Below are 20471 nucleotides of genomic sequence, written 5' to 3'. Positions count from 1 at the left end.
TTGATTTCAAACACAAAGTACTCTCTGCTTCTGTGTGCATAAATAATCCTACATGTACTCTTTCTTTCCTTTTGATGTTATCAATGTTTTCTTTTTACTTTTGTCCACTCATGTGCAGATCCCCACATCAAAGTGACAGGAAGAATCGAGAACATAGCAGCAGCCAAAGATAAAATCATGTCAGTTCTAGATACAAAAGTGAGTCACAGAGCATACATTCTATACTTGAATATCTGTAGTTTTGATGTAGAGCTATAGATTATTTCACATTTTGTTTACAAAATTGGATGTTGTAGACACAGTTTAAATGTGTTGTATACCATTTAATGTGAGCCAAATAACATGAAAAAGATGCTTAAATGTGTGGGTTGCCTGTCCGTTGCATGTCAGCATGACGACACAGATAACATGGTCTATACTGAAGGTTTTTTTTATCTTGGAGGAGGAAATACTTTTTTCTGACAATTATTATTGGCCACCGCTGATCTCCACTTTCAGAGCAATAGAGTCACCTTAAAAATGGACGTCTCCTACACGGAGCACTCACACGTGATCGGCAAAGGAGGAAACATCATCAAGAAGGTCATGCACGACACAGGCTGCCACATCCACTTCCCTGATTCCAACCGGGGCTCTCAACAAGAGAAGAGTAACCAGGTCTCCATAGCTGGACAGATTGGCGGAGTGGAGCAGGCTCGGGCTAAAGTTAGGGTGAGTGTACCGGTTGAAAGACTTCATCCTTCTCCTAGTCCTACCATGTTTTCACTCACTCTATCCCCCCTAATCCTCCCTCCATAAAGTAGTTTTGAAAATTATAAAATCTGCTATTTTACAACTGAAAAAAGGGGGATGAAAATAAGTTAGAAGGAAGAGTAGATCATTTGCAGCTATCAAAAAAGAAACTGACCAAACTATTGTTCAAAATACTTGGTTTGAAGATAGTTATGGTACTAAACTCCCTGTGAAATTATTCTTTCTGTGCATGCTGTCGTTTTGAGGAAAACAACAAAAGAAGGTCATTTCCTAAGAAGAGTCAAGTGACACTTTTTTGGAAATATCCGTTACTAGTTGGTTTGTAATTGGGCAAATATGTGAATGGGTGCGTGCAAGTGTTGCCACGATGCACGAGCACGCATGGTTATTATTCCTCGGTTCAGTGCGTGACATGGCGTAGCATCGATTGGGCTGTACCAGTATGAGAACGTGTCCTGAATACTGATTTCGGGCGCAATACAAAATACAAACGAAAAATATGCAAAAATGACAAATGATCTACCCTACCTTTGAAGATGTTTGATTTAACAAAATCTTGGGAATGGTACATGTAGAAAAGGGTTTGAGGTTCACCCCGAAATTAACCATCCCTTCAAATTTTGGCTTTGCCACCTGTACTGCAAAATGGCACAAAGATTGTTAACAACTTTTGAATATTCCTTTACCCTGTGCATGAACAGTGCAATAAACAACCCTTGGCCCATCTGTAACCTCCAATGATGAATTTGGAACTTGAAACCACCAACCACAAAGTAACAACTGTGAAAAAACCACAACACACTGACAAAAACGGGCAGGGAAAACAACCCATTATGACTCTAAATTGGGAAGATTGTTGACTTGTTTGTTGACATTGTTGCTTAGAGACGCTCTGTCCCGATGATACCCTGTGGTTGAAGATGGGTCACTTGGGGTCATTCACTTATCTCTCCCACCCCCCCCCCCCCAATCCTCATCTAGACCAGATACATGTACCGGTATTTGAAATGAGTCATTTGAAACCATTGCCCTTTTGAAGCAGTCAAATGAAAGGACAGCTTGATGAATACATTGCACATTTCTTTTCAATACACCTGTAGGTTACAATGCATGTATACATGTATACATGTACAATGATCCAGACATCATTGTCAGTGTATTATATGCAGTCAGTTCATTCTAAAATGTCAAACTTCAAGTGTTGAAAGGGGGAACTTTCGAAAAATGCACCTAACTTTTAACGATAAACTGAATCAAAATTTGGAATGTGCTGTGGCCCATTAAATTCTCACAGCTTACGTTGGAAATGGAAATATTCATTACATTTACTGTACTCAATGGATACGTGTATACGAGCCAAACTTTCAAGACGTGCTGAAGTTGCTCCCTTGTACAGTATATCTTTAAAGATGCGTAGAATCATTTGCTTTTTGTGCATTTATTTTGTTTGATGCAACAGAATTGCTCAAATTCTATGTATGGCACATAACAACTTGTTAAAGTTTCAGGTCTGTAGATCTGTACCTTTTTAGATAACAAAAAGTGTTCCAATGTTAATTTTCTTCCAAACTATTTCAGACGGAATTATTTCACAGGGTATTTGATACCAGTCCTATCCTAGTCCTTAGAGCAGATTTTCTGTCGTTAAATCAGCAGGTACTTTTGGAGGTACTTGGCTTGTGCCCTCCCTACTCCCCCAAATTAACAGGTTTTGTTTGATTTGTGGTCAATTTCAGACTCTATAGCAGGCCTAATGATGCACCAAAGTGTTTCAAGAATTTACGGTAGCTTAAAGGTGTTCTAGATAAAACAAGAAACTTAAAAACTGACAAGAAATGTAAAACATACAACCGACAGTCAACACAATTTAGGAAGTTTAACGGCTGGCAGCAGTGGACTTCAAACAAGTCCAATGCGAAGATAGCGTAAGATCAGGAATAGCTCCCTGAGCGTTGTTGCCTAATCATTGTTGTGTTTTTTTGGACTTTGACATTCTTGGTTGTATCAGGAGCTTCTCCCGCTGGTCTTGGTCTTTGAGCTTCCCATCAGCAACAACCCAGCTCCAGACATCAACTCACCCACCATCCAACAGATCGTCCAGCTCTACAACGTTGGGGTGAATATGAAGCAGCGTGCTCGGGGCTACTCCACCACGGTCACTGTCAGGGGGTCTAGCAGCAATGCCGCGGGGGTGAAGGAAGGCACGCTACGCTTGATGGAGCACCTCGTTGGGAACTTAGGGGTAAGTCCCAGGAAGGGAGGATGGGGGGATCCATCAACAAGGGGAGACCATCTGGCCATTGCAAGACTAATTAGCATGGGTGGGTGACCACAAAGTGCAAACTTAACATGCTGGACATTACAAAGCCGGAGTTTGTTATTTTAAGATATTTCATACCATTTGCCTCTGTCATAATTTTATGAAATGGGCCAATTATAAGGGCTCATACTTTAAACAGACATTGTTCCACTGTTCTGTCCATTGGTGCCGGAAAAACACAAGAAAGAAAGCGCTGTTCAGTTTCAACCATTAATTAAAATGCAGCTGCCAAATCTGTCGTGTACAGAACCAGTAGTCAAGGGGAATGCCTAATTACTACATATAGCTAGTGTTGTGGGAAACTGACATACATGTACATAGTGTACCGAGCGTATACATCAAGTCAATAGCTGGCTCGTACCTGTTCAAATATATAGTAAAAAAAAAAAGCCGTACATTTCAAATGATGGGTCGGTCTGAATCATCATTGGAAAATGATGGTTATTCCTCTTTCCTTGAAAATGATGGCATACCAGGTGCAACGATTTCACAGGATGCTTTATACTTTTATTTACCTTCAGTCAAGTAGACTGTTTCAAAATATTTTGGCACTTCCATTTGTGAATGTTCGCAAATGGCGCACACAATACCTTTAAAGCTATAGTCCATCATTTGTAATTAGTGCATTTTGTTCGTTTGAAGCAACAAAAGTGTTCAAAATCTAATGAAGGATACTGAGCAACTAACCTGATGAAGTTTCAGCTAAGCTTCAGCTGTACATTCCGAGAAAAGCAGCATTCTAAGATCTCAATTTCAAATCAAAAGTTACTGAATCATGTTTTGAATTGTTTTGAATTGCAGCTATACGCGGCGTCGCGCACTGATCCGACAAATTACACGTATAACAACCGCGCGCGCGTGTGCGTCGTTCCAATACTTGTGCGCGCTGCGCTGAATAACAAAACGAACTACTAATTTAAATTTTCCTACGGTGCTTCTTAAGAATCACCCTTGGAAATGCCTCCTTTCGTTGATTACTTCAAAATGACAGCTTCCCAGAAAGAATAATTTCACAGGGAGTTTAGTTCCCTTACTATCTTTCAACCAAGTTTGTTTTTCAACAGTAATTACGCCAGTTACTTTTCGGATGGCTGCAAATGATGGACTATAGCTTTAAAGACAACCAAAGGTACCGGTAGTTGTGCTACATTAAGGTGTTAAAATCACATGCATCTTGGATACATTTTCTGTCTTTGGTTGGCAGGTAACTTGTCCCGTGAGTACGCAGATAGAGATTGCACCACAGCATCACCAGTTCATGAGCGGCCGTGGAGGTCTGAACATCAAACAGATCATGCAGGGTACCGGTGCAACCATCCACTTCCCTGACCCTAACAGTGCACAGCGCAAGAGCACCGTCTTCATCTCGGGACCGGTGGACTCCGTCATCGTAGCTAGGCAACTACTCATGGTATGTTTTTGTTTTTGCCAGACTTTGGGGAGTCGGTCATTCTTTAAAGGTTGGTTACACTATTTTTCCTGTCCCTGTTATATCTGACATAATTTTATAATTCTGATGCACTCATTAAAGCTGCAAACCCTGTGCTCTTCAAAAAATTGAACTTGTTTTCTCGTAACCAATTTTCAGATTGTATGTTTTGTTTTAACGAAAACAAAACACCTTATTTATTCTGATTTTTGAAATCTGTAACCCCCTGAAAATGGGCTTTCAATTTGAGCCCAAATGAAACCGCACTGCAAGAGCCAGATTATTGTCTGGCAGCTTATAATTTGAATTTTTTGTGAAGTAATAATTCATTAACTACCGGTAAAAATCAGTGGATTTTTTTCGTTTGATACGGTATCTCATTCAAAAGTGAATAACTTCAACATTGCTAGGAAAATAGCAATTGAAAAACAAATCTTTTTTTTTTTGAGGTGTAACTATAAAATCTTTTGTGGAATATGGATAACACTTGAAATCCCTGCACAATTCTTTTGTGTGGTTAAGCTCAGGGCAAGCAGGCAGATTCAGTCACGCTTCACTGCTCTCCACAGTGCTGTTTTTGTGTGCGGTGACTCTCTGTGTGACACTGTTACTTTAACACTTCATATCTCTTCACCTGAAACTGACATACAGGGTTTACATATTGACTTCCCATGGCATGGTTCATAATGATGAGTGATCAATGAATGATTGACTGTTGGTTTGTCCATTCCATGCAGGGATGTCTCCCCCTAGTTCTGATGTTTGATGTCAAGGATGAGGTGGAGGTAGATACCACTAAACTAGCTCAGTTGATGGAGCAACTTGATGTGTTCATCAGTGTCAAACCTAAGCCTAGGCAACCCAGCAAGGTAGGTCATGCCTGTATAAGTGCCTGCAGTGGATTTCACAAAATAATGCGCAATTTACACCATGCGTAGGATTTACGTAACATTTCTTGCACAGCTGTGCAATAATGTTACAATTGATTTCACAAAACTTGGTGTAGCTGCGCAACGTTTAAAATGATTTTCAAAATCTTGACGTGCATAATAACAGCTTTTAGGACAGCTGTTTTGTATGACCTCTTTTCGATCACAAAACAGTCATTGAATCACCTCTGTTTGCCATTTTGAAAAGAGTATTGTCGGACTCTTTAAAATCATGCAGCAACTTAAATAATTTTGTGGCAACTTTAATAAATCAATAAAGCACAGCAGTAGCATTTAGAACGTGCCAATGTTTCTCTGTTTGACCCAGTCTGTCATAGTGAAGAGTATCGAGAGGAATGCACCCAGCATGTACCGAGCCAGGCAGGCGTTACTGGGCCAGGAATGCGAGAGTTGTGCAGCTAGTTGTACCAGCACCAGCGTGCGGGGATTGAATGGTACGTCGCTGCCTCTGTCTGGGGTCAACGTGGCAAACCTCAGTAAGTAAACTGCAGCTGTTGTCATTGCCTATGCTGCTGTTTTTTATTTTTGCATTAGCCCCAATACATGTGCTCGTTTGGCAATTCGTGTGCGTATTGCACAAAGTAAACACACCTAATTATATTATGTATGTGCACCAACCCATGGTGTCTTCACGTGAGCACCAGGTGTCGTCAGCAATGCATTCAAATGTCTCTCCTAGTGGTCTCCTCCAACTCTCTCTTTGTAGCCGTTGAGGGGGTACGTGTGCACAGAGTCTATAGGGTGCTTATGAAATGAAGTCATCGAAGGGCAAAAACCCTTTTAGAAAATGTATTTACAATGTTCACATTATCCCCACTTCTCCCTAGGTCTCCTCAACTCCAACCTCATCAATGTCAACACCACCAGTCTTCTGTCTGTGAACGGTCTGCCTGTCTCTAGGGTCAGTCCTCGGTCGTCCATCAGCGGTCCCAGCGGCCTCTCCTGGCCTGCTGTATCCCAGCAGTCAACTGCACTCACTCACAGTAAGTCACCAACAAGGAGCAGCATGCAAATTTGTCTAAACATTGTGTAAATATCTAGCTCAGATCTACAGTCAGAGAACGGATAGTACATCATTGTCCTAATGACCTCTCATGGATGAAGTCAGGTTTCTAGCCTAGGCTGGATTAGCTTTTGGGCTCTATGCGCAAACAAGAGAGGGCTCTCTTTAACCTCTTGTGAGAGCAAGTGGACGGGACTGGACGTGCCTGTACTGGTGTGTGCACGTATAGGGCAAGGTACGCAGGACTATTTTTATTCTGAATGTGAGCAAAGTCAAGGCGTTGTCGCATGAGTATCAGTTGTCGTCAGCGAAGCATTTGAATATCTCTCCCAGTAGTCTCCACAAACTCTCCCTTTATTACTGTTGAGGGGGTACTTGTCCACAGAGCCCATGGAATTCACAGCTTGCTAAGATGCACACACACACTAATCTACCTGACAACTTGTTTTGCTGGATCAGTGGAAATTGAACAACCTGGCAAACTTACCTCAGAATACTAGTTTGTTTTTTATTCTTCATGCTAAATGTCGCAAAAGTCCATCCGAACAAACTAACATGGTATTTGTCTACTAATTATTTTCATACATGCATATCCAATAATCCTTGTGACAATTTTCATTGTCTATCGTTCCTTATGACAATTTTCATTGTTCATCGTTCCTTATGACAATTTTCATTGTTTATCGTTCCTTATGACAATTTTCATTGTTTATCGTTCCACGTTTCCCTGCAGGAGTGACTCCCGTCCTTTTAGTACAGCAGGGTCACAGCGCCCTCCAGGGTCAAAACACTCTCCAGGGTCACAGGGCCCTCCAGAGTCAGAAATCTCTCCAGGATCACAGTGCCCTCCTGAGTCAGAACACTCTCCAGAGTCACAGCGCCCTCCAGAGTCAGAACACTGTCCAGTCTGTCTCTAACCAAGTCCAGAACCCAACTCCTGTTCCAGCCCGGAACCTTGTTTCCAACCCCACCCAGGCCCCTGTTCCAAATCCTACGCTGAACCCCAATATGAGCCCCCCTCTTCACCCTGCCCCCAACCCTCGTCTCGCCCCGACAGCCTCCCCTACCTCATCCCCTTCCCATGCAAATCCACTGTCAGCCCCTGTCCAACGATCCCAAACCGTGGCCACCAATCTTCAGGTTGCAATGCGTCCAGCAGCTGAGTCGACGCGAGCCTACATGTTACCAACGGCTGGCGCACAAGCAATAAACACTGTGATGAACACCCTGCCACAAGGGGTCCCGCACAGGGTAATACTCCCATCAGCATTGAGTGCAAACCCACAACCAGAAGCCCTAAAGGCATCACCACAAAACACCATTATGGCAGAACAGCTGGTATTCATGCCCAAACCCAACATATCACAACCTGAGCCACACAGGGTGATACACCCTATCCCGCACCAGCCAGAGACACAGAGGGTGATACACAGCCCCCCACAGAGAGGAGTACACCCGACGTCACCACCCCCCGGATTGACCAAGGCAGATCCCATCCTGCTCTCAACGGAGCTGCAGAGGTTAGACATGGCAGCCAAGGCAGCGAGGCTGATCAGCTGCTGCGGAGGTGAAGAGTTGACTGAACACATTGCACGAGCCTCTCAGATTGATAGACACCTGTCGACCCACACCAAAGACAGAGGCAAGTGATGTCTTCTCAAGTTCCCCTGATGTGAAACTGGGAATGTTTGTTTTCCCATGCCAATTCACCGCAAGCTACCTCCAGCTTTGACCAATACAGATGCTTCATTGTTATGATAATGACACTAATGAAATATTAGCTCAATCATATTGGACAAGCTATAACAGTAGAACCCTGCTATACCCTCCCAAAAGAACATCCAATAATTCAACATTCAATATTCATTTCACTTTAATGCTCTTCTTTTCCCATTAGTGATGAGCAGTAACCATAGCAACACAAGTAGCAGCACCAGCCCCGCCCAGAGCCCTTGCAACAGCCCCATTGACCTCATCACCATGCCGATGACCTCTCCCATCAACGCTTTGCAAGGAAGCAGCAGTAGTATTAGCAGCAGCGGCAGTAGCATCAGCAGCAACAACAACAACAATCCTAAGCTGGTGGATCTAGGCTACCTGCAGAGCAACGTCTCACCTAGCAACAGCAATGGCAACTTGTCTGGGGTGCTGATGGGGTCAGGGGGTAGGGGGTCGTTGACCTTGTTGCCAGATGGAACCCTGGGATTGACGGGATCGGGACTCGCATATCAGTGAGTGCAGTGACATCTGTCACGAGCCAAAATGGCCAATCGGACCAGCGTTTATCTCTGGTTTCAGTGACATAAAACGACTGAGAATATTTATAATTCCCCTGGATGGGATGCTAGTCCATCGCAGGTTACTCCCCAGCTAATGCAAGTACACATTTGTACTCCTGGGTGGCGAGAGGCAAGTGGGAGTGAAGTAGCTTGCCCAAGGACACAACATATGACCATTAGCAGGATTTAAACCCTGACCCTCTGATCATGAGTCACAAACCCTACCACAAAGCCACACTCCCCTTGAGTGCAGTTGATTAAACATTTGACAATGTATTTAATTTAGCTTTAAAGGAGCAATGCAGATTTTTCGTTTCTTCTGAGATAGCAAGCTTAGAACAAGGACATTTACAAATTTGGAGAAAATGTGTATCGGTTTGCAGAAATGCCATAAAATAATATTCATGAGGTTCAATACTTGCCACTCCAAGTCAAGGTCTTTGCAACGTTTCACCTGTGTGTGTTCTGGTTGTTGTCTGACTGGTTATCAGTATACGACAAGAGAACACCTGACGAATGTTATAATACATTGGTTGTATTGTGTGGTGTTACCACAACCGATACCAATACTGTAATTCCAACACATAAAGCCTCAAGTTTTGACCAACTCCCTCGATATCTTTGTTCAGTGCCAACAGCAGGAGGTCGTCAGAGTCGGGCGGTGACTCGGACAGTTCCGACAAGCGAGCCCCTGGGTGCGAGCGACGGGACTGGGAGCGTGAGCGAGGGGAGTGGGAGAGGGGGCGAGAGCAGGAACGACAGGAGGAACTGGACAGGCTGGCCCTGCAGTCCACATCAACGTCTTATAATGGCGTGGATTATGATCAGAAGAAACTAATGGCAAATAAAGGTACGCTCTTCAACAAGAGAGATTTCCCTGCCAATTACGAGGGTGAACTGGCACCAAACAATACAAATGTTGCTTGTAAATGGGGAGTAAAGTTGTGAAGGCAAAACCGCTGTTCAATGTAGGGATGAGGTTGAGCCCATCACAAATCCCTGCAGGTCCATCACAAGTCCTCCAGTCCCATTCAACTCACTAGCTATTCAAATGAGCTATGTCAAAGACGTTTCTTTTGTTATTGTTCATCCACTGTTACTTGTGACTGGACGTGTGATGTACTTGTGAAAGAACTTGTGATGGAATTTTGAAGGACTCGACTAATCCCTGGGTCAGTGACTAGCTTGTATATGCTCTGAAGAAAATCTTACATGTCATGGATTCTTCCTGCTTAAAATTGAAGAAGAACATTGCATTTTGGAATCAAATACGGCACACTGCATTCCACTTGTTGTGATTTTCGAAAAGTATTCCTTGCATTTTGTGGTATGTGTGATGATAGATATGGCTTCTGTGTATCATTGCTGGATTGTTCTTGCAGGAAAATTTGTTTAAACTTAGTAATCAGAAATCTCTTGTTTTTACCTGGTAGCCATGAAGAAGAAACCAATCGTGAGTGAAGTCCGGAGGCCCACCGATCAGTGGAGTGGTTTAGGGTTCTCCAAGTCCATGCCAGAATCTGCGATTAGAGAACAACGCAAACCTAACGGATTCTCACTGTTCCATACAGAAAAGCTGCCCACTACTTACGAGGTATGCAGACTTGAATTCTGTGCATAGACACATGAACATCAAAAGCACCTCAGCTAGGCGATAAATTTGGGGTACACTTTTTTTCCTGTCCCTGTTACATCTGACATCTATGATTTTATAATTCTATGCACTCCTTAATGCAGTCGTCCTCCACGAGTGTTTATGATTAGCAAACTACCTACCTAACAACTAAATATTGAGTAAAGTCATTCTAAATGATACTTAAATGACAACTTACAAAGTACCAAGGTAACAGGGACAGGAAAAAGTCACGCGTTACACCCTCTATTACTGGAATGACTCATCTAGCCCACTGGTTCACGTACCACAAACAAGATGGTACCGAAACGGTTCTTCATGACTCGTTGAGGGTTTAATTTCTGACACATCCCATAATAGTAAACCAGATATTGTAGCTGTTTTCAGCAAGTCTCACAACATAACAAATTTACTTTTTAAATTCTTTGTTAGAATGCTTTGAAAGAAGAAAGCGAGAGTAACACCAATGAGAGCAGCTGGCCACCGGATCGTTCGAGTCCGTTAGATGATTTGATGACATCACAGACGTCGGAACAGCAACAGACGTCAGCTGCACCCGGGGAATACCCGGCGAACAGGAAAAAGAAAGGTGTGTGTCCGTAATTCCCCGCATGATACGATGTGGGCAAATCCAACCTTGTGTAATATACGTGACGGAGCTTGTAAGAGCTCAGTGAATATACCTGAAACTGTATCTTTGAAATTTCATACATCCATCATCTAGGAGATTCTGACCATCTGGTCAAGGAGATTACAGCCTGGGAGTTTTGCATCATTTCTCTGAATCATTAATTAGGTATCGTGGTTAATTTGCTCTAACAAGAACATTACTATCCCTTTCATAAGCTGGAACTGCTGTTCTGTATTGTGATACTGAGGTTGTGTTAGGATTTGAGTCGCAATTTATAATTTCAAACTTAAGTTGTGGAATGTTTATGACATGCATTCCTATATTGTACTCGTTTATGAATTGCCCACATGATCACCATGTGAGCTGACTTTCATTTTTCTGAGGAAATTGCAGCAGCTCTTAACTGGGAGCTGGTACAGTCGGGTTCGGAAAACTGCAAATGGATGTCAAAGTAAAACTGTTCTTGAAGAACTAACCATTTCCCAGCGGTACAGATTATAACCATGTTCATCAGGCCATGCGATAAGTTTTTATGCGGTAGTGCGTGTTCTACCCTCACAGGTACCCATGCTTGTGGGTGGAGCGAGGCAATTGTAGTAAAGTGTCTTGCCTAAGAACACAAGAACCCTCATCTCCTTCAGAGTGTGAACTCAATTTGCATTGTGGGTGGAGCGAGGCAATTGTAGTAAAGTGTCTTGTATGAGAACACTAGCACAGTCTACCCCTTCATGGTGTGAAGTCACTTTGCATTGTGGGTGGAGCGAGACAATTGTAGTAAAGTGTCTTGCCTAAGAACACAAGCACCCTCTACCCCTTTAGAGTGAATACCCACTGTGCATTGTGGAGGGAGCAAGACAATTGTAGTAAAGTGTCTTGCCTAAGAACACAAGAACCCTCATCTCCTTCAGAGTGTGAACTCACTTTGCATTGTGGGTGGAGCAAGACAATTGTAGTAAAGTGTCTTGCCTAAGAACACAAGAACCCTCATCTCCTTCAGAGTGTGAACTCACTTTGCATTGTGGGTGGAGCGAGGCAATTGTAGTAAAGTGTCTTGCATGAGAACACTAGAACAGTCTACCCCTTCATGGTGTGAAGTCACTCTGCATTGTGGGTGGAGCGAGACAATTGTAGTAAAGTGTCTTGCCTAAGAACACAAGCACCCTCTACCCTTTCAGAGTTTCAACTCACGTTGCATTGTCTCATCTGTATTTTCAGTCACCTACACTAATCTGAGTTGCAGTAACTACATCGAGGGTTCTTCCTTGCCCAGACAATCTAAAGGTCTGTGGTCCAGCAATGAGTGCAGTAGTAACTCCCAGTCTCCTGCTAGTATTAAACCAGACCTAGGCGATCTCTTCATCAATCTAGGCCTGGGCAAATACGCTGACGTCTTTCAACAGCAAGAGGTGAGGGTCTCGGAACACGATCTCGGTGCCTGTAGAACTTTGGCCAAGTTTTATGTTTGTCCTATCGTTTGAGAGAAAACTAACATTGAAAGTTGGTTCAACATAGGGTGCCCTTGGGCATGCTTTTTACTCTGTTTTCTCAAAATATTTATCTACCGAGTTGAAAACTTCAACAGGTTGTTGTGCACCCTTCTTAACATTTTGAGAAGTTTTGATGCTTCAAACAAACAACAAATGCACAAAAAGTAAATGATCTTACATTTGTATACTGACTGCATTGTGGTCTTCCTCCATCAGAATTGTATTCAAGCCCATGTCACATCTTGGGGCAATCATCAACAAATGAAATCACAATAGTCAGAGTCACATAGGAATACCTCTGAAAATGACCTTTGTTCCCATTGTGCCCTCCCCAGATTGACCTTTCAACTTTCCTGACCCTGACTGACAATGACCTGAAGGAGCTGGGGATTACGACCTTCGGTGCTAGACGGAAGATGCGTCTGGCCATCTCAGGTAAAGAAAACGTCTCACAGATGTTGACAGGTTGAAAATATTCTGATGAAAATATTCCATATTTGCTATGCAAATGATCTCTGTTCCTGCTGAATGTGTTTACTTCGGATGCAAACATTGCTTGCAATGTAATTACGTGTTGAAAAAAAATCTCTATACTTGGCTAGCCTTAACTATCTACCCCATGGAAATATTGTTAGGGTTTTTAAAGGTACCTTCCCTTCCCGTCCGCTACTTTTATAGCTGTGCCAGTTGAAAAGACCCAAGGTGTTCCCACATGGGCACTTAAAGGTAATATACAACATTTGCAAACATCAAAAAACAAAACTACCAAATTATTATGAAGTATCTTACTTGACTGCAAGTGAATAATAGTCCCAAGCATCCTGTGAAATCATGGCACCTGGTGTGCTGTCATTTTCAAGAAAAGTGTAATTTTTGTATTTCCAACAATGGTCGGCTGACCATCGTTGGAAAAAAAATTTGGCTTTTTCAAACACTGCCCCCAATTTACCAAATTTGGTTTCATTTGCTTTATAAAGAAAACCATACAAAGAGGTTTTGTAATGCGATCAGAAATTGCTTGGGTAACTTGCTTCCAAACCCTTTCAGTTCTGTCGTTCAAATCGGCCCCCCCCCCCTCTTTTTTCCCGCTGCAACCTTTAAGTATCATCGTTTTTCTCGTCTTTCTCGGCAGACATGAACAAGAGTAAGACCACACCCTTCCTCTTCAATGCTACCAATACCTCTGGTCTCCTTCACGAGGGCTCCAACGGATCCAACGGCCTGATCCACTCCACCCACGGTCACGAAAGCCCGACCAGCGTCTGGTAAACCACACAAAATACACTTACCACCACACCAAATCACAGGTACCATTGTGTAAGTAAAGTAATGGCTTCGCAAGCCTTTGCATTAACAGCACTGCCGGGTTTTAAATCAATTCTGATTCCATCCAGATAACTTTCTGTTCAGAATACAGCAAAAAGGTTGTCGTGAAGTACAAATATACACCCTTTACATGTAGGTTTTATGAGGCAAATTTTGCCACCGTGAATGGGTTTGACTTGATACCATAGAAAGCGACAAAACAGCATGAATTAGTCGTAGTTTTGCAACAGACTCCGTGCACAAGTACCCCCTCACTCTGCCACATAGAGAGAGTTGGAGGGGCCACTGGGAGGGTTTCTTGAACGCATTGGCGCTGTACGCCTGGGGCTCGCACTAGACGATACGAGTTTGTGTACATAAATCGTGCGTACTTTGCCCCCTACATGCACGCACCACGGAGCTTCTACAAGTGTCAACATCAGTGTTTTTAAAGAGCACTCCGTCAGCTCAAAAAAGCTTGCGTACATGACAAATCATGATCACATCAACAATTGACCCTCGGTATCAAAAAAAAAGTTTGTAAATTCTGTATATTTCAAATAGTTTTCACAATACCAGACAACTTCGTTGATACAGTTTTGTAGGGTTTGTAGAGGAATAAATGAATAAATGTCGAGGTCATTTTACTTTGACCTGTACTGTGTTGGGTCATTTCGGGGTCATGTTGGGGTCAAGTTGAGGTCAAGTTGAGGTCATTGATGAAGGATGTTCATGCAGAAAAAAATCAAAGTTTGAAATTCCATCAATATTGATTTGCACAAAACAATATCATTCCAAAACAATACAGTCCTGATGCGTCAGTTTTGTTGAAAAAATTGTTTACAAAAGCAGCTTTTTGTGAGAGTTTATGTTAGAAAATTTCAACATTTGACTGATCGATTCTTGTCGACCCTCATTTGCAAGCAAAGGTCCGAAATTGGAGTGGGCGACATTTAAACTATCAGACAATTTAAAAAAGTAAAGAAATTTACTTGACAAGGGTATTGGAATTATATTGGAAGGGGAATTTCCTTGACGAAATTGTTATTAATTTTTAATGTTAATTTTTCGTTTATATTTTTATTATTATTCTTGTGGGGGGGGGGTGGAGCAGGGTTCATTTATTGCATCTGGTTTTCAACCATTAATTCCTTTGTTTGTTTGCACATGACAATGGTCACTGTAAAAATGGCCGCCGCTTACTTTTTGCAACAGGAACGGCAAAACAGACTGCTCCTTAAATACACCACGTGTCTTTCAAATTAGATGGGGATGATTTGAATGAATGAATGAATGAATCATCGACAGTTGCTTGTTTGCAGAATGAAAATTTAAAACAAAAATGTGATTATGTCACATTTACGAGACAAATAGTGCAGAGCAAATGCCTCCATTGTGGAAAATATATGCAACACTATTGACCTTATTTTGAAACAAAAGTAGACATTTAAGAAGACTTTGAAATACTTGCAGCAGTTTAAGAATGTTCGAATAGTCTCAGACTATTGTACTTCACTGAACACTTTTTTAATTAAAAAATAATATATTTTCAGCTGAAGCTAAAGTCATATATTTTTGAAACAGCATGCATTTTGTAGAACTATTTTTCACCAACGTAAACCATTTTGCCTTATTAAAGTGTTGAAACAGAAGTGCTTCCGAATATTAAAATAAAAAAATCATTTTTAGAAAACATGCAATTCATGTCCATTTCCATGAACACCGATTTTTCATCACTTACAGAAGTAGTGTATGAATCGAACCAAACTTTGAAAAGATTGCCTTGGGTTTGTTCTTGCAGACGGTGACTTTTCACTTTTTGATTGAGTTGACTTACAAATACTTGGAAAACATTTTTTATAGAGGGGACAAACATTTAAGAAGACTATTTGAGTAGCATCAACATGCATCACATTTTTTTAGTAACTCCATATTTAAATTTAAATATTCAAAGCCCAACTCGGAAAACCATTCCCCCTGCTTTAAAACTGGGAAGTTCTTAGTGTTACAGTTGAAGCAGAGTATGTATTTTATTTATGGAAATGTAATTATTCATAGGAGATATAAAAAAATGCCTAGCACTGATGTATTATGGGACATACTTGTAAAAGGTGAATATAGTCTTGAAATTAGTTCAAGTCCGTTCTCCGTCCTCTGTACACATTCTTTGTACACCCTTGTCAATGTGTCGTCCACACTCAGTAGAATTAGTTAGTAAATACACAGAAATTCCTGTTTATATCTGAAATTGTAGAAAAGAATTTCTACAGAAAAGTTTCAGGCGCTTCCATACTGTAAATGAAATGCCGTTTTCTCTGCAGGATGCAGAGTAAAACAGTTTTATAAGTAAACATTTATGAAATATTCTTTAAAAATAGATGGAACCGTGGCACAATTTTTGAATAATTTACCCAAATCCTTCAATTTTAATAGGATTTTTCATGCACCCTAAGGGGACTAAGGAAAAAGTGGAATAAAATATGGGAAAAACCCAAGGGCAAGACAGCAGTTTTAGCTATTTTGTGTTAGTAAAAGTGCATGGAATGGACCTAAAACGCGGCAACGGCAACGCGGCTCTACAGTACGAATTAAACATGTGTGTAGATTTTGGACAGCGGCCCGGTGTCGAATGATGCTAGCACCCCAAGTTTGTTTTTAGTTTTCACGGCTGGCCGTGGTCCAGACAATATCGTCCCCCCCCCCCCCCCCCCCCAAAAAAAGACATTTGTAATTGAAGTATGAAGGCATGAGAGAGTATGACTACGACTTTTTTTGGTATAAAATCTAAGATAATGACTTAGTTATTACCAGTTAAACTCAATTTGTTGCCTGCCACGGTGACAAGTGAGAATTGCTTGAGTCTTTTTTTATAACTTTCTACTTGAAAAAATGTTTTATCTCGTTGCTCTGAGAAATTTACCAACAGCTTTTCACAAGTACAAATCTTTTTATTTTGTTTTTATTTTTGCCTATACTTTTGCTTTAACATTGGGAAGATTATTTTGAACGATATACAGTACATAACACAATACTCCCACAGTATTGTCACGTGACCATTAGGGACAGTGGTCACGTGCAAAAGGTTAATCGTGACGTCAACGAACATATAGAACCGCCCAAATGCCAAATGCGAAAAAAGTGTGAAATCTTTAGAATTAGTTTTGCGAATGCCAGCTGAATTTTGAATTAGTAAAACGATGCCTTTGTAGTTTTTCTCGTTCTAAAGTAGACAAGCTTTACTCTTGAGTGCTAATGTTATTGATAACTTTATTATTTTTTGTTCATTAGATGAAAATCATATATGCAATTCTCAACTTTTGGGGGGTTGAGTATAGACATTTTTAGCAACTTATTTGTATGAACAATCAAAGATTTTTAAGGAAACTTCTGTGTACTATTTGTGTTATATTTCTATATGATGAACTGTACATATATTTTGTATGTAAAATAGTTTGCTTTTGTAAATCATCTTTCTTTTTTTTGTTAATGAAAGGATATTTTTACACTTCTACATTGTCAGTTAGATCAGTTATTTTACAATGTTATTACAACTGAGAACCGAAGCAAAAGTCGTCTTTTCAGTTTTTCAAGACGCCTTTTTGAAAATATGTTGATCATGTTTATAACGGACTTTGTTTTATTGTATTCCCAAACACAGGTATTTTTTTTTGTATTGAATTCCGAAATAACTTTTACGATCTGCTTAATAAATTAAATATGTTTGTGGCTTTAGTCATAAAATTAGCTCCGTACGAAATGTAGTATTCTACGATGAAAACAAGGAAAACAACGTTAGTTTGCATTTTCGTCCAAACTCAAAACCAGAGAATCTTACTCTTCAAACTCTTATGATCGGTTTAAAACCTGATGGACAATCGCTGTTTTTCTTAATTTATTATATTTTTTGTAAGCAGTTGTAAAAAAATTGCATGTCCGTATCAAAGACAGAGCAATAATGCTCACACTAACATAAACTGTTTCCAGAAAAAAAAGCAAGCAGCATAACTATTTAAATTGGTACATTATCAACTATCACCTTACCTCGTAACCACAAGTAAATTGTAATCAAATGTTACAGTGGAAAGGATTCAGTTCAAACGTTGACGGGTTTTTGTTTTAGTTTTTGTGTTTAAGTTTGGATGAAAAGTGCTTATTTTGTTTTAGGACGATTTGTTTTTGTTTGTTTCTTTTTGTTTTTTGTTTTCAGGGGCCGTTTTGTTTATTACTGTCGACAAACGTAAACAAATCACGTACTTGATATGAGTGCTATTTTAAAAATATTATTTAAGGGTAGGAATACATTTTACACGCAACTTGACAGCACCCACGAACTGAAACGAAGTTTGTGCAGTGTCAGACCTTTTCATTTGTTTAACTAACACCCACCTGTAAACATATTGTTGTTGCGATGTACTTATTTTACTGGCAAAAGATAAATTATTACCGGTCTGGACTTAGCAGAAAGCACTGGACCACCGATTAACGAAATTTATGTCTAAATCTGAGAATTTTTAATGATGATGAGAATGGAAGGTTATAATTATCTTGCAGAGTATTTGGTGAATAAAAAATACTCTGTGAGCCCAATAATAAGTATTTTTCTGGTTTATAATTGTAGTCAAAGTGTTGATGCACTTTTGTCATCGGCGTGCGGGTGGCAATTTGTTTTCTTTCGTGTTGCAATCTCCCCCAATTGTGAATTTTATCTCTTTTATCATGCTTACTAAAGTCCTAAATTTAAACTTTTCTGACGCATGCGCATAATGGTCATGGACTTTACTTGGTTGCAGAAAATTAGACTGTTTCCCGGCCCCCTCTTATATTTAAAGTCCAAAGGACAATGGGGACAGGGAATCAGACTAGCAGAAAATGTTATTCCTCTACACTTGAACAGAGAGAGCGCCCTCTATTGGCGTGACATTCATTAATTTGACAAAGTTCGTTAAACTGGCCCATTTGCGGTGCGAGTATCCAGCATCCTCAATTAGTATTCAGTTTGTTTCGTCTACTTTTAATAAAAACCTCAGCCACAATCTTAGCAATCGAATAACGGGCTTCAGCCATCCGCACGCGGCATGTCAGTTTCCATAGAGAGGCATCTTGATTAGATTTTACATTTGGCCCTGCTGGTGAATCAGATACGAGAGGGAGGACTGGGAGCGTGCTCGGCCCTGCAAGACCGGCGGGGCCTGAGGGCATTCAGCTCCCGGGGAAGAAACCTGTCAACATCACGTTGAGATGGTCAGTATTTCACAGGCATGCATGCGATTCTGGCACGATAGGGCTTCCCATTTTCTAATTGGTCCATTTTCACGCATATCTAAATGTTGACAACACAAGCCCAGTCTCAATTTTAAGAAATGTATTCATAAATTCTCAAAAGCCATGCGCGAAGAGGGCGCCCTCTGTTGTCCAGCAGGAACCGCATGGGAAAAAATAGCGGGCTCTGCTTTAGGCACAAAATATAATTTAGGGGGTGTGTATACGATTGTATTTTAATCGTATCACTTGACGATAAAGGGATATAATTCGCTGAACCTAACTCGGATGTTATTACTGTAACAGTCCCTAAATGCATGATCTGATAGTAACATTCAAGGTTTCGCATCAGTCTGCAAACTGCATCTAATGATTGAAAGCAAAACCGTAAATTTGGTAATGTTCCCCCAAGAGGCCCCATCTGTCCCGTCGCTCATGCATAGTTATGTACATGCTATTTATTCTGATGATATACAAGCTTCGTCTAGCCATACGCGTAACGGATCCGCTGTGCTGAGCTATCATCGATGCCCAGGTCTGTGTTGTCGAGCGTTTACGGGGCTCTAACTTGATTCAGAGCGCAGATGCGAAGCGCTCGAGATAAGTGACCCGTGTCACATCAGGCTTTAAAGGGGTCTTGAAATTTCCTTTTAGTTAAACTTTGAGGGTAATTTTTTTTATGAGAAGCGTAGCCATCAAGTTTAAATTTCGGTCATTTGCGAGAGGATGGAAAAGGACACGGTAATTAGACAATAAAATTCAAAATGTTTAATATTTTAGCATGTCTTGTCTTGTCATTGAGTTAAATATTGTGTAAAAACGGCAAATAGTATGCATTTTACATGATATCTGAGTGATAACCAAAAAAGGTCTGTGTTTGTCTGAAATTCTGTCTAGACAAGTAATTAAAAAATAATTTAAGACCGTAATTGAATATTAATACCGTACCGCTTACTTACTCCATGATGTGTAACTGGTGTGAGAAACATTGCAAGCCCCGCCCGAACTGCCGACTACAAATCCCCAGTTTCCCTAACTATAAAAACACATGTTTTCAATCATTGAATGATTTTTGGCATCCTCATTTGCCTTTGTCTTCAAAATCAGATTACACAAACGTTTATCCCTCAAACCACGTGGTGCTTGACTTCAGTTACGTGATATGTCTGACGCATGCGCAGTGAGTGCGATTTTTGAAATAGTATTATAATAACTGCGTATGGGATATTTGATTGGTGCTGCTGAATCTGCCCTTGACAGGAATCGAATCGAGGATTTGTGATGGACTTGCAGGGACTTGTGATGGGCTCGACTACATCCCGATCTTAGATGCAACGTTTCGCCCTCACATCTTAATGTACCATTGGGAGAAGCTTTTGTCAATGATTGATCTTAATATCTCAAGGGTGATTGGAACTCTAA

The 20471-nt window shown here is 40.9% G+C and overlaps 1 protein-coding gene across 2 annotated transcripts in view; it reads left to right on the top strand.

Annotated features, from left to right (window-relative positions):
- LOC119729938 (protein bicaudal C homolog 1-B-like) overlaps nt 1-16495 on the top strand; it is a 45064-nt gene extending 28569 nt beyond the window's left edge. For both annotated transcript variants that reach the window (XM_038202726.1, XM_038202727.1), the window contains 15 exons: nt 119-198; nt 499-711; nt 2762-2995; nt 4278-4484; nt 5240-5371; nt 5760-5928; nt 6280-6435; nt 7189-8097; nt 8353-8686; nt 9364-9584; nt 10168-10328; nt 10800-10956; nt 12214-12404; nt 12821-12920; nt 13618-16495. In XM_038202726.1, the coding sequence (XP_038058654.1) occupies nt 119-198; nt 499-711; nt 2762-2995; nt 4278-4484; nt 5240-5371; nt 5760-5928; nt 6280-6435; nt 7189-8097; nt 8353-8686; nt 9364-9584; nt 10168-10328; nt 10800-10956; nt 12214-12404; nt 12821-12920; nt 13618-13754 (3401 nt within the window). In that variant the 3' untranslated portion in view covers nt 13755-16495. The remainder of the gene's footprint in view (nt 1-118; nt 199-498; nt 712-2761; nt 2996-4277; nt 4485-5239; nt 5372-5759; nt 5929-6279; nt 6436-7188; nt 8098-8352; nt 8687-9363; nt 9585-10167; nt 10329-10799; nt 10957-12213; nt 12405-12820; nt 12921-13617) is intronic.
- The last annotated feature ends 3976 nt before the right edge of the window (nt 16496-20471 follow it).

This window comes from Patiria miniata, unplaced genomic scaffold, assembly GCF_015706575.1.
Source record: "Patiria miniata isolate m_02_andy unplaced genomic scaffold, ASM1570657v1 HiC_scaffold_22, whole genome shotgun sequence".
In the NCBI taxonomy this organism is placed as follows: Eukaryota; Metazoa; Echinodermata; class Asteroidea; order Valvatida; family Asterinidae; genus Patiria; species Patiria miniata.
Note: the sequence above shows the minus strand (reverse complement) of the source record. Positions and strands in the feature narration are given on the sequence as shown.